General features: G+C 44.1%; 1 protein-coding gene and 1 long non-coding RNA gene across 4 annotated transcripts; one reads left to right on the forward strand and one right to left on the reverse strand.

Annotated features, from left to right (window-relative positions):
• Window positions 1–109: 109 nt before the first annotated feature.
• snx14 (sorting nexin 14) lies at window positions 110–11,542 on the reverse strand. Of its 3 annotated transcripts, XR_006956189.1 has the most exons (31): window positions 11,363–11,542; window positions 11,045–11,194; window positions 10,753–10,873; window positions 10,417–10,493; window positions 10,212–10,290; window positions 9,854–9,897; window positions 9,676–9,763; window positions 9,460–9,544; window positions 9,112–9,268; window positions 8,932–9,007; window positions 8,768–8,812; window positions 8,600–8,680; window positions 8,250–8,364; window positions 7,706–7,861; window positions 7,502–7,626; window positions 6,632–6,690; window positions 6,370–6,396; window positions 4,917–5,049; window positions 4,343–4,529; window positions 4,166–4,249; window positions 3,681–3,781; window positions 3,463–3,574; window positions 3,312–3,352; window positions 3,081–3,200; window positions 2,757–2,880; window positions 1,948–2,112; window positions 1,391–1,486; window positions 992–1,083; window positions 843–899; window positions 486–646; window positions 110–322 (listed from the first exon to the last, which is right to left on the reverse strand). XR_006956189.1 is itself a non-coding variant. In XM_047021167.1 (30 exons), exons 2-30 carry the CDS (start codon window positions 11,179–11,181, stop codon window positions 605–607), a joined length of 2,826 nt encoding a protein of 941 aa, XP_046877123.1. In that variant the 5' UTR covers window positions 11,182–11,194; window positions 11,363–11,542; the 3' UTR covers window positions 110–604. The 3 variants fall into 3 exon arrangements, 2 of the variants coding, with proteins under 2 accessions (XP_046877123.1, XP_046877125.1); XM_047021167.1 differs by having other exon boundaries at window positions 110–646; XM_047021169.1 differs by lacking the exon at window positions 6,370–6,396 and having other exon boundaries at window positions 110–646.
• Window positions 8,118–9,088, forward strand: LOC124468448. The gene is made up of 2 exons (XR_006956190.1): window positions 8,118–8,407; window positions 8,570–9,088. It is a non-coding gene; the product is annotated as an uncharacterized LOC124468448 (long non-coding RNA).
• Window positions 11,543–11,790: the final 248 nt, after the last annotated feature.

Below are 11,790 nucleotides of genomic sequence, written 5' to 3' on the forward strand. Positions count from 1 at the left end.
AGACTTTCATTCTCAGGGGGAGGTAATTACTCTCCTGAAGGCTCTCATGGCTCCAGTAGATCTGTTGTGCTGCTGCTTTACCAAATAATTGACATCATTAGAGAAAAACTGGATTGACTAAGATTTTATTGACTGGAATAAGAACAGAGATGGAAATTGTAGCAGGACATAGTCAGGGTACTGACTGTAGCAGGTCATAGTCAGGGTACTGACTGTAGCAGGTCATAGTCAGGGTACTGACTGTAGCAGGTCATAGTCAGGGTACTGACTGTAGCAGGTCATAGTCAGGGTACTGACTGTAGCAGGTCAGTTATCTGGAAGTCTGAAAGGGACAGCATTCGCTATGAGGGAAACATTACCAGTTTACTTCTGTAAAACGTTTTCCTCTAATCAATGTCACTCAATACGAGAAGTTTAACATATCACAAGTGCAGACGTGACACCAATCAAATCAATAAATATACTTTATTAGTGGATTACTTTACATTGGAATGTTGATATGGTCCCAGGGACATTAGCATTTGTTAGTGTACTGCAACTCTTTTTAGCTGACGAACATAGGGGGGCAGCTGTGCTTTAGATCCATTCACTCCTGTGACCGGAGTCACTCTGTCCACCAGTCTGTGGATTCACTCTGTCCACCAGTCTGTGGAAAAAAGAGACAGCCGTGTCAGTCCACAGCTAGTCCAGTAACATCTATTGAAGCTGAGAATCCTTTCAGCTTGGTTATCCTTCCATAAAAGATCAATAATAGAATTATACGATAATACAATTAGACGTATGCATTTAGCGATGTCTTGAAAATAAAATAACACAGACCAATATTGTTAAAAGATTTTCACCTTGTTGAGCTCTGGGAAGAGCTCCTGAATAGCAATATCCAGCAGAACGTAAGTCATCTAATGAGACCACACAGAAACACAAAACATTAGTTTGGGTTTTTATACAATTAGATGCTGGTGACATCCTCTTCAAAGTGCTCCCATCTTACCTGCTTGTTGAGCATTGGCTGCTGAAAGCCTTCAAACAGAAGCTTAATGCCTTCAAACTTGGCCTCCTCGCCAATGCACTTAACCACAATGTCTGCAGAAGGTTAACAGACAAGATTAAAAAGAAAATCCAAGTTAGAACTTTACAGATCTACTCTCTGATTTACCCAGTTCAATTGACAGATATGCAAGTGAGAGAGGGGTACTTTAAACAAAGGCATGTTTACTAGTATAATTTTTTAAACAGGGATTAGGAGCTATTAATGACATCCAAAATGGCGTCTGAGCAAATTAATCCATCGCCCACATCAACCATGGCAAAGCTCAGAACATCCACATATTACATGACACACAATGGAAGAACGGAGTGGAGAAAGGAACATTTAAAGTTTAATTTGAACCTGGCAAGTATCTCATCATCTCTTCAAAGGTCTGTTTGGCTCTCCTCTGCTTGTCTTCTGTGTAGCGTTCTTCACTGTTCTCACAGAACACGGCATCTGAGACAAAACCTCACCATTAGTCTGAGGCACTGGGGAGGGGCTGACAGGGGAGAGTGCTACAAGGAGTCATTAGGACCAAACAGAGTGAGGAGTCACAGTAAAACACTTCTATTGTCTGGGCCTCGGGCTGGATGGAAGGGAACAAGAATAATATTAACACCGACACTCTGAAGTGTTTGAGTGGGCCAGTTCAATTCCCGGCTGTGCCAAATGACATAGTGTCCTTGGGCAAGGCACTTCACCCTACATGCCTCGGGGGGAATGTCCCTGTACTTACTGTAAGTCGCTCTGGATAAGAGCGTCTGCTAAAAGACTACATGTAAATGTAATGCCCCCATTCAAACACGCACATTAACCTTTGCTCTTTCACCGGATGATATTCAAACCGCTTTACCAGAGTTCACCACACAGGAACTCTGATGTCCCTGGTGTTTGAGAGGGATGCTCAGACCACCCACCTCTGAGCTGGGTGATGAGAGACACCAAGCGGTGCTCCTGGAGAATCCTTTCCAGCTTCATCTGCATGTACTGGTCCATGTACGCCTCAAATGTGTTCTTAAACAGGATCCGTGCTCCTGACAGGATGTGATGCAACCATTCCGGCATGTGGAACACTATGCGACCTGTCAGGCGACACAACTGTAGTGAAAGGCAGGTTCACCAACACAACTGTAGTGAGAGGCAGGTTCACCAACACAACTGTAGTGAGAGGCAGGTTCACCAACACAACTGTAGTGAGAGGCAGGTTCACCAACACAACTGTAGTGAGAGGCAGGTTCACCAACACAACTGTGGTGAGAGGCAGGTTCACCAACACAACTGTAGTGAGAGGCAGGTTCACCAACACAACTGTAGTGAGAGGCAAGTTCACCAACACAACTGTAGTGAGAGGCAGGTTCACCAACACAACTGTAGTGAGAGGCAAGTTCACCAACACAACTGTAGTGAGAGGCAGGTTCACCAACACAACTGTAGTGAGAGGCAAGTTCACCAACACAACTGTAGGGAGAGGCAAGTTCACCAACACAACTGTAGTGAGAGGCAGGTTCACCAACACAACTGTAGTAAGAGGCAGGTTCACCAACACAACTGTAGTGAGAGGCAGGTTCACCAACATATCTCCCCACATTGATTACATGATTAAAGTTGTGATCTACTCCGGTGGAGGTGAACGATTTAGACCCTTTATGACTTGGATCTTATTAAAGTTAACTCTCACGGTCAAATCCAACCACAAAACGTTTGAAAAAGTGTTTGGATCACTTACCCACATACATCATGTAATCATACATTCCCTCAACTGTGGTCATTTCCATAAAGTAGTTCTGGTTTTGCTTCCTCTCCACACTCTCAGACAGATTTGCATTGTTCCTGAACAGGTCGTTGAAGAGCTATAAATGAGGATAGCAGTACCAGTCATACAAACTCCTTCTCAATCATCTACTGTACTTTCTGAATGCGCTATTTGTATGTCAATTTGGGTCAAAGCGTTTGCCAAAAGGACAAAATGTAAATGTTGAGCCAGATGTAGTCAAGACAGATGATCAGTTTGTGAACAGGGAGTGGGATAAGATGGTGGTTGAAGACTCACCTTCTTATCATACTCGGTTGTGGGGCTGAGGATGGTCAGTTCTGGTCTGCTGGGTTTGGGCTTGGGTGACTCGCAAGAGTTGAAAAAAGACTGGATGAATGGTTCCAAATTCTGCCCTTTCTGGAACGAAGCATAGAGCAAATAGACCATGTGGAATAGAGTTGTGTTTCAAATCAAGACTCAAATTCATGTTTTTCATGCCAAACAGAGATACTGTACTTGTTTTCCTACCTCTTTCATAAGCTTTCCAGGAACAGACTTGAAAATTTTACCTGCAGTTTAACAATTAGAGATAAAAAAAAAGATTACAGAAGAAAAGACACAAATCAATTGTTCTCAAATGAATTGTCTTGGTGTTGTGCTGAACTGTACAGAGTTTTACCCAGATTAACATCAGGCAGCATCTTGTCCAGGAACTGAGATTCCATACTGTGTGGGGACAGGAAGTCAGCAAGAAGCTGGCTGTTACTCAGCTCTGGGTGCAGCAGAAGCCTCTGGATAAACACACAAGCATGGAAACGCCTCCAAAAATAAGCACGTACAGTACATCAACATTCACACAAACATAGCCATGATTACTGTGCTTTGGTGGGAATATACCTGCAAATACTCCTCAAACTCCTCCCTCTTAGAAGATAAGAACTCAACATTCTTTGGTCCAATTATTCTTTTGGAAGGAAGCTGTGCGTCTGCAAACGACCCTGTGTAAACAAATGACAGTTCTAATTCAATTCAGATCCACACCCAGGGTTTCCCGCAGCACTTTTCAGTCAAGGCGGCCGCCTAAGCAACACACGCCTGCTGGTTTTTGATAGCGATATCTGCCGTTGTCCTGTTTTCTCCCTTCCATTCCAAATAGTGACCAACGGCAGTCTCACTCTTCAGAACGCACCCCCCCTCCCCTCCCCTCGGCAAACCCAAAACACATTTTTGGCGGGGAAACCCTGCACATCTGTTAGAGAAAACAGATTGTGTGAAATGGAGTTGTGTTTCAAATCAAGACTCAAGATGAATGATTTTCATAAAAATTCAGTCAAAACTGAATTTGGTTCCTGGGTTAGATAAAAGGGATTATAAACACTTACCATGGAATTCAGTGAGTTTTGATTCTAGCACGTAGAATTCTAGATATCTCCTATAGATGGACCACTTTTCAGTTTCATGCCCCACTGAATGAGAAGAAAACAGTCACTCAGCCTCACACAGCCCACTCAGTATTTTCCCTCCATTATTTTACACAGCTTCTTTTTGGCTTCTCTCACCTTCCTTCCTGTCTTTGCGCTCCACGTCGATGCAGAACACAGGGACCCTCTCTCTCCTGGTCTCGTCGTCGTACAGGTCCACATAGGGGATGGAGATGCTCCAGGCAGACAGGTTCCTCAGGACCCCCGGGGTGCCGGCTGCTTCAGCAGGAGACTCATCCTCCACAACCACTGTGGCCTCCTCCACCTGCAACACAGCAGGAGACACCAGGAGGGCTCAAGATGGACTTCAACTGTCATGTCCTCTGAGAGGCCATTTGTTTTACAGTACGGAACATACAGACACATATTATACACAAAGTAAAAAAAAAACTATAATTTTAAGATTGTTTATGGCAGCCATCATAATATACAATACATACATATAAAATACTTTGTTAGTGTTCTTAGGTAGAACACAAATTAGATTACAAAATACATGTACAAATTGGGATTTTTCATTTTTTTTTAAGCATTGAAAGGTTGAAAAAAACATTTCTACCAAAAAGTTTTGGGAAAAACTTTTCTATAAAATTATTTCGATTTTATTTTTATATTAAAAAGTTGAAAGAATATTTTGTGAGGAAGCACTCACCAGGTCTTCCTCTGCGTCGACCATAGCATAAGAGGGCAGCATCGCTCCTTCCAAGGTGTTGCTCTTGAACACTCCTTTGATTTTACTTCCAATCCTGCTGATTCCAAATGTCTCCCCCCGCTTTGATATGTTTCTGTACAAACACACAGTGACATTGAACATGTAACCTTCAGAGTTAGAGTTACAACAAATAAACCAGAATTCTACTCTGATACCTTTACATCGTGTGCTGTATACAAATATATTTTGCATACTGAATTGAGTCTACTTTTATATTTTGGCTAGGGAGAGCAAACATGCCCAGCTGAGACAGAAATACAAAGATTGACACATTCTACCAATGCAAGCAGCAACTAGAACAGAAACACACAGGCAATGACTGGTACAGCTGCATATCATACAAGCCCATGCTTATGGAATGAGACAGGTCTAAACAGAAAACTGTTCAAGAAGTCTTGGGTTTCAATGTTGAGTGCAGGAGTTGAGTGCAGGAGTACAAGACGTCTTGTACTCGCTGTGAAATATTTTACTATTGATTGTTCTTCTACAGGTACAGTCCTGCACTTTTTTTTGTGGTTCATGTTGTTTGAATTTGTAACTTGTATAACTGCATGCTCTTATGGGTCTTCCCTTTTGGCACTTGTTTAGTTTTTTCACAATATATGCTTCATGTTTTGGCTGCTTGCAATGTTTGGGACTACCTCGTTGTTATGATCAGTGACCTATACTCTTTTGTAAAGCTCTCTCTTGGAAGTCGCTTTGGATGAAAGCGTCTGCTAAATGCATAAATGTAAATGTAGGAGTGCATGTTGATGTTGCCTTGTCCTTACGCAAGGCACTTCACCCTACTTGCCTCGGGGGGGAATATCCCTGTACTTACTGTAAGTTGCTCTGCTAAATGACTAAATGTAAATGTAGGAATAGGAGACCATGTCCCGCAGCAGGTAACTGGTGCTCATTATACACAAGACAACTATGGTACAAAGTACGACACACAAGGACAGACCACTGATAGACACAGAACATCAAGGGACGAGGAGAATTTCACAGTATGTGCATGACAGCCAGGTCCAAGGTCATCTTTCTCCCCTGTACACAGAACCTTCTGCGGCTGAAGCTTACAGTAAAGGGCCCTAGCATAAATATATTGTATGTTAGCTGGAATTAAAACTACTGTAAAAAAAAAAAAAGTAGATTCTAAGTCTAACGTGTTTTTGACTGTGTTTCGGGGGTTAAGATGTTTAAGGATGTCAGGATAAGGGCTTAGTCAGCACATAGTAAACATTCAAAACCCAAGCACTGACTCGCAAAAGCCCAACAGTTTAAGTAACTAGCACCAAATTGTCAAAAACAGCAGTTTGTTTCCTTTACTGCCATCCAGGCAATAACAGGTGCATGCAGCAAACCGGGCAGCCGGGAGACATTGACCTGCATCATGCCAAAACATACTTACCTCATATCATCGAAACTCAGGCTATTCCTGGAACAACAGGCACAGTAAATCATACAGTAGGTTGCCATGGCAAACACTGACAAAGGCTACAAATTGGCTGTTTTTTTACTTGGGGGGAACTTAGGGAATGCAGTGGCCATGAAATGTTACTTATTCCAACACACACAAAACAAGCTCCATTCTAACTTTGACAGAAATAATTAAATATTTCTGTACTTCATGGGGGAATGTGGAGGCCCTCCAGTGTCCTGTGGTTACCAACCTGCTCATTCTGGAGTTCCTGGTCGGAGACTCCACCCCTCTGAGGAGGTGCCTGAAGTACTGCACACAAACAAACACACACAGAGCTGTGGTCAACTTGAGAGCCTCTGCATTCACCCTGTGGTGATGTAGGCGGTCGCTACATCCCAGTTTTTGCCCTGGATGATGTTAACTTTGTGGCTTGGGCCTGTGTGGGTGTGGCCTGGGCCTGTGTGGGTGTGGCCTGGGCCTGTGTGGGTGTGGCCTGGGCCTGTGTGGGTGTGGCCTGGGCCTGTGTGGGTGTAGCCTGGGCCTGTGTGGGTGTGGCCTGGGCCGGTGTGGGTGTGGCCTGGGCCGGTGTGGGTGTGGCCTGTGTTGGTGTGGCCTGGGCCTGTGTGGGTATGGCCTGTGTGGGTGTGGCCTGGGCGGGTGTGGCCTGGGCCTGTGTGGGTGTGGCCTGGGTCTGTGTGGGTGTGGCCTGGGCCTGTGTGGGTATGGCCTGTGTGGGTGTGGCCTGGGCGGGTGTGGCCTGGGCCTGTGTGGGTGTGGCCTGGGTCTGTGTGGGTGTGGCCTGGGCCTGTGTGGGTGGGCCTGGGCCTGTGTGGGTGTGGCCTGTGTGGTTGTGGCCTGCGCCTGTGTGGGTGTGGCCTGCGCCTGTGTGGGTGTGGCCTGCGCCTGTGTGGGTGTGGCCTGCGCGTGTGTGGGTGTGGTCTGGGCCTGTGTGGGTGTGGCCTGGGCCTGTGTGGGTGTGGCCTGTGTGGGTGTGGCCTGTGTGGGTGTGGCCTGTGTGGGTGTGGCCTGGGCATGTGTGGGTGTGGCCTGGGCCTGTGTGGGTGTGGCCTGGGCCTGTGTGGGTGTGGCCGGGGCCTGTGTGGGTGTGGCCGGCGCTCACCTCATCACTGTGGCAGAAAAGAGGGGTGAAGACTCCCTCCAGTAGAGACAGGACATGCTCGTAAGCTTCAAACAGGCAGCGCATGGTCTGCAACTGGACCACGCCCATGTATGGACCCTGAGCAACTGGGAGGACAGGGATTATCACCGGGACGTCGTCCTGAGGGATTGGGACTTGTGATTGTGCTCAGTGTAGGTTGCTTACTGTTGCGTATTTCCTCTACGATGAAGGTGTCAAAGCTGATCTTGTCAATGCTCTCTTCCAAGCAATAGGTCTCATAGATGTGCTGCACCTCCCCATGCAACCTCTGCAGCTCAGCATCACTCAGATCAGGAGACAGGATCTTGTCGTTGAATTCCTCTGGATGAAGTGATGCAACAGTTAACCACCGAACCAAATGTTTCTTTCAGCATCATGTTGACGCATTTTTAAACGGTGTGACTCTTCAGCCCTTTCCTCACTATTGTTACGGAAGTCGTTAAAAAAATAGCATAGTAGCACGTGACAGCTGAGCCGTCGTGAGTTGAAAGGGAGTCCTGCTTAGTGAGGCAGAACTGCAGCACATGCACTTACCCACAGTGAGGCAGAACTGCAGCACATGCACTTACCCACAGTGAGGCAGAACTGCAGCACATGCACTTACCCACAGTAAGGCAGAACTGCAGCACATGTACTTACCCACAGTGAGGCAGAACTGCAGCACATGCACTTACCCACAGTAAGGCAGAACTGCAGCACATGCACTTACCCACAGTGAGGCAGAACTGCAGCACATGCACGGCCCCTTCGTGCTTCAGGAAGTTCATGAAGCGGAACAGTAGATCCTGCTGCTCTCTGATCTCCTTAAGCTCCAGCTTCAGAACCTAGACAACCATGGGGGGACGAGCAAGACAGGCCCGACTGCAAGTTAGTTGCTGAGACTAAACGACCAAAACATTAAAATGCCAATGTAATAATGATATATAATAAATATATATATAATATAATAATGATATATAATATAATAATGATATATAATATAATATTGATATATAATATAATAATGCCATTCTTCCTGTGTGCTTGAAGCGAGGCGCGAGGCACGAGGCCTGCTCTTACAGATGCCTTCTTGTTCCGTGGGTCAGCGTACTTCTGCAGGAAGGGGACCAGGGCAGAGGAAGGCTCACTGGCTGCTTCATGCTGAGAACACAGTAAAGATGAGTTCCCATCCCACACCATCTCCACACGCCTGCCATGACATGACTGGAAAGTTCAACCTTTACTCACTGGACTGTCATCAATGAATATCAGCACCATGTGGTTCACGGTATCCTAAAAGGAAATGAATGCAATGTTTGTAAACATGACCTGCATTGGTTGACTGTCGAGACTGAGTTTGTACATCATTATTGTTACTTCCATATACAGTATATTAGATGGGTTCTGCTTACTGGGTCGGCCATGAAGTCCATAGTGGGGAGTATCACAGAGCCTGTCATAACCTCTCGCAGTAATAAAGACAGAGACCTGGAAAAACGTGCAACAAGATGTTCTGTTATCCATTCAGGGACACTTGTCAATAAAACCCCAGCAGGAGTTTATTTCTCATCCAGGTCTCATGTGTCGCCTACCTGCAGTCAGTGGCTTTAGGGGGCATGACATAGTTAAACAGCATCTCTGTCAGCTTCCTCAAATAGAGAAGCTCATCTCTCCTGCTGTGGAGAGCCACATGCAGGTCTGGGCCATACTCCTCCAGAGCAGCCTGCTGCAGACTCTCTGAGCTCCTCACTGGTGTGTGGGTGTGAGAGAGAGAGAGAGAGAGAGAGAGAGAGAGAGAGAGAGAGAGAGAGAGAGAGAGAGAGAGAGAGAGAGAGAGCGAGAGAGAGAGCGAGAGAGAGAGATAAAGGTAAATACATTCATATTTATATTGCATACCCTACTAATGTTTTGTAAAGATTGAAGAAAAGAAAAAAGAAAACCTTTTCCCCAGGCTTTTGATATTATTTCTATATGCTTCATGGTCGCCTTCATCATTTTACCAGCAACAACCGAGGGGACATCCACCTACAGAACACAAATTCAATGTTCATTTTTACATTCATCTACACACCTCATGTGTAAATATTGTTGTTACATCTGGATGAAATGAAATGGGAAATGAAAGGCTGGTTCATCTGAGAGAGCAGGTTGCTCACCTTCTGAGCTCGTCGAATCATAACGGCCGCAAAGAAACGTAAGGTCATTCTAAGTTCATCCACGCAGGCCTCATCATCTGTTATGTCCCTGAGAAGTGGAGAGAAGCAGAGTTCACTTCACGTTGATGCTCATCATCATCCCAAAAATATATAAATCAAGCTGTATTATTCATCTCACCGATACCAAGGATACACAAAGTTTTCCAAAACCAACTCAAGCACCTGGAAGGGACATAACAAATAAAAATTAATCAGAGAATCAGAATCAGAATCAGAATGGGATTTATTTGCCATGAAAGTTTGCACAGACAAGGAATTTGCTTTGGCAGGAAGGTGCATACAGTAAACATATAGGAATCTTAAATTTAAATATGTGGTCTAACTATACTAAGGATACATAAACTAGCAATACTAAGTGGAATACAATTAAAATAAAATATACAATAATAAAATATAAGTTGCCAAATCTGTGCATACATTCAGTTATTGACTGGTTACTGGTGAGCTAAATAGTATCTCATAATCTGCTGTTGTACCTCAGATATGGAAGAGTCCACTTTTGAGCATACTTTTAAGCCCAACCATGGTTGATAATTTTCAAGAAGTAACGTAGGTCTGCAAAAGTGCAATGCATTTCCAAAATTAGAGCACATCACTGTCCGCAGTGATGCATCATGACCACTAGAGCGAAATTAATGCAAAATACCATCCGTATCTGGTCAGAACTGTACACATTCCTACCTGTGCCGTTTGCACTTGACTTTCCCACACACTGCACAGCTGTGCCCCGATGGAAATAGCTCCTGTAGTTCCTCTTTCTGCAGAATTAAAGATACATTCTTAAAATTAAGACGGCTGAATCCTAGAACAAGCTCATTAGAAGCTGTTTTACATTGGCCATGACTACAGGCAGTGGCTGCCACTGTTATTTATATCAAGCTTTCTGAAGCTTAACCCCAATCCACACCAACATCTTTACACCGATGTGCATTTTAGGACTTAATTACTCCTGTTATGCCCCGAATTCATGTGTTTTTCCAGTGTATTATTAAAATTGTCTTACAACAAATGTCTTACTTTGTGTCTAGGCTTTATAGTGAGGAGGATGTTTGGCAGCAGGGATTCGGGGCCAAGGGAGCAATAGAATGTAATCAGCCCAGCCAGGAAGGACCAGAACACCATCAGAATGTGTAGATACCTAATAAAACATTAGAACCGGAGCAAGATCAGACACAGCCACTGTTATAACATCCAGGATCTAAATAATCAGCCACTTTTTGTACGTAAAGGCATTGTAACTGTATTGTATTTCTATCTATCTCGGGTAAGAAGCGCATAAAAAAAGATAATATTCTGAAGAAGAGCTCACCGGTTGAGAAGTATAGTTGACGAAAGCATAAACATCAGAAGAAAACAAAAAACTGGATATTGACGGAGAACTTCTCTCAGGAGGTCAATCTTCAGTGTTTTTTCCAGATTCTCCATATTTGTTCGTATATTGGCCATTATTTAATAGACTCTGTTGAAGGGGCACACAGTGAGACCAACGGCATACTTCACAAACTGGTTTATGCCCACTGCGGGACAGTAGTATACTAGCCATAGCTAGAACTTGGATATCAAGTCGTGAGCTGGGATGTTTGGAAGTTTAGCGTTACATTACAAACCGATATAGCGGTTTACTTACCCTGCAAGATTGCTCTTCACGTAAAAAACTACTTGTTAAACATATACAGTGTCATTATTCACTATTATGAATAATGTTTTTATTTTTATTTTCATGAAAGCAAGCTTGTTATTTCCTATTTCAACCGTACATTTTTCCTGACAGCTGAGCCTTTCCCTAATCCAGTTGACGTCATTTCCGTTAAAGGTTACGACGCTTCCTGTTAAAGTAGAACTACCCATAGATTTCTATGGAACTACCTCTCAGTTTGTCTATGGTTTGAGCAAAGAGTATAGAAGCAATATAAATTCTTTGGTTTGAGTTCAATTCAAAATGTTACATATTCCGTTCAATCTCAATAAGTGTGCAAATTACATAACGTTTGAGATACAATATAAAAAGTCGCATGCTCAGATCCAATACAATAATGTAGTGGTCTGAATTTGTAA

Source organism: Hypomesus transpacificus, chromosome 6 (genome assembly GCF_021917145.1).
Source record: "Hypomesus transpacificus isolate Combined female chromosome 6, fHypTra1, whole genome shotgun sequence".
Classification (NCBI taxonomy): Eukaryota; Metazoa; Chordata; class Actinopteri; order Osmeriformes; family Osmeridae; genus Hypomesus; species Hypomesus transpacificus.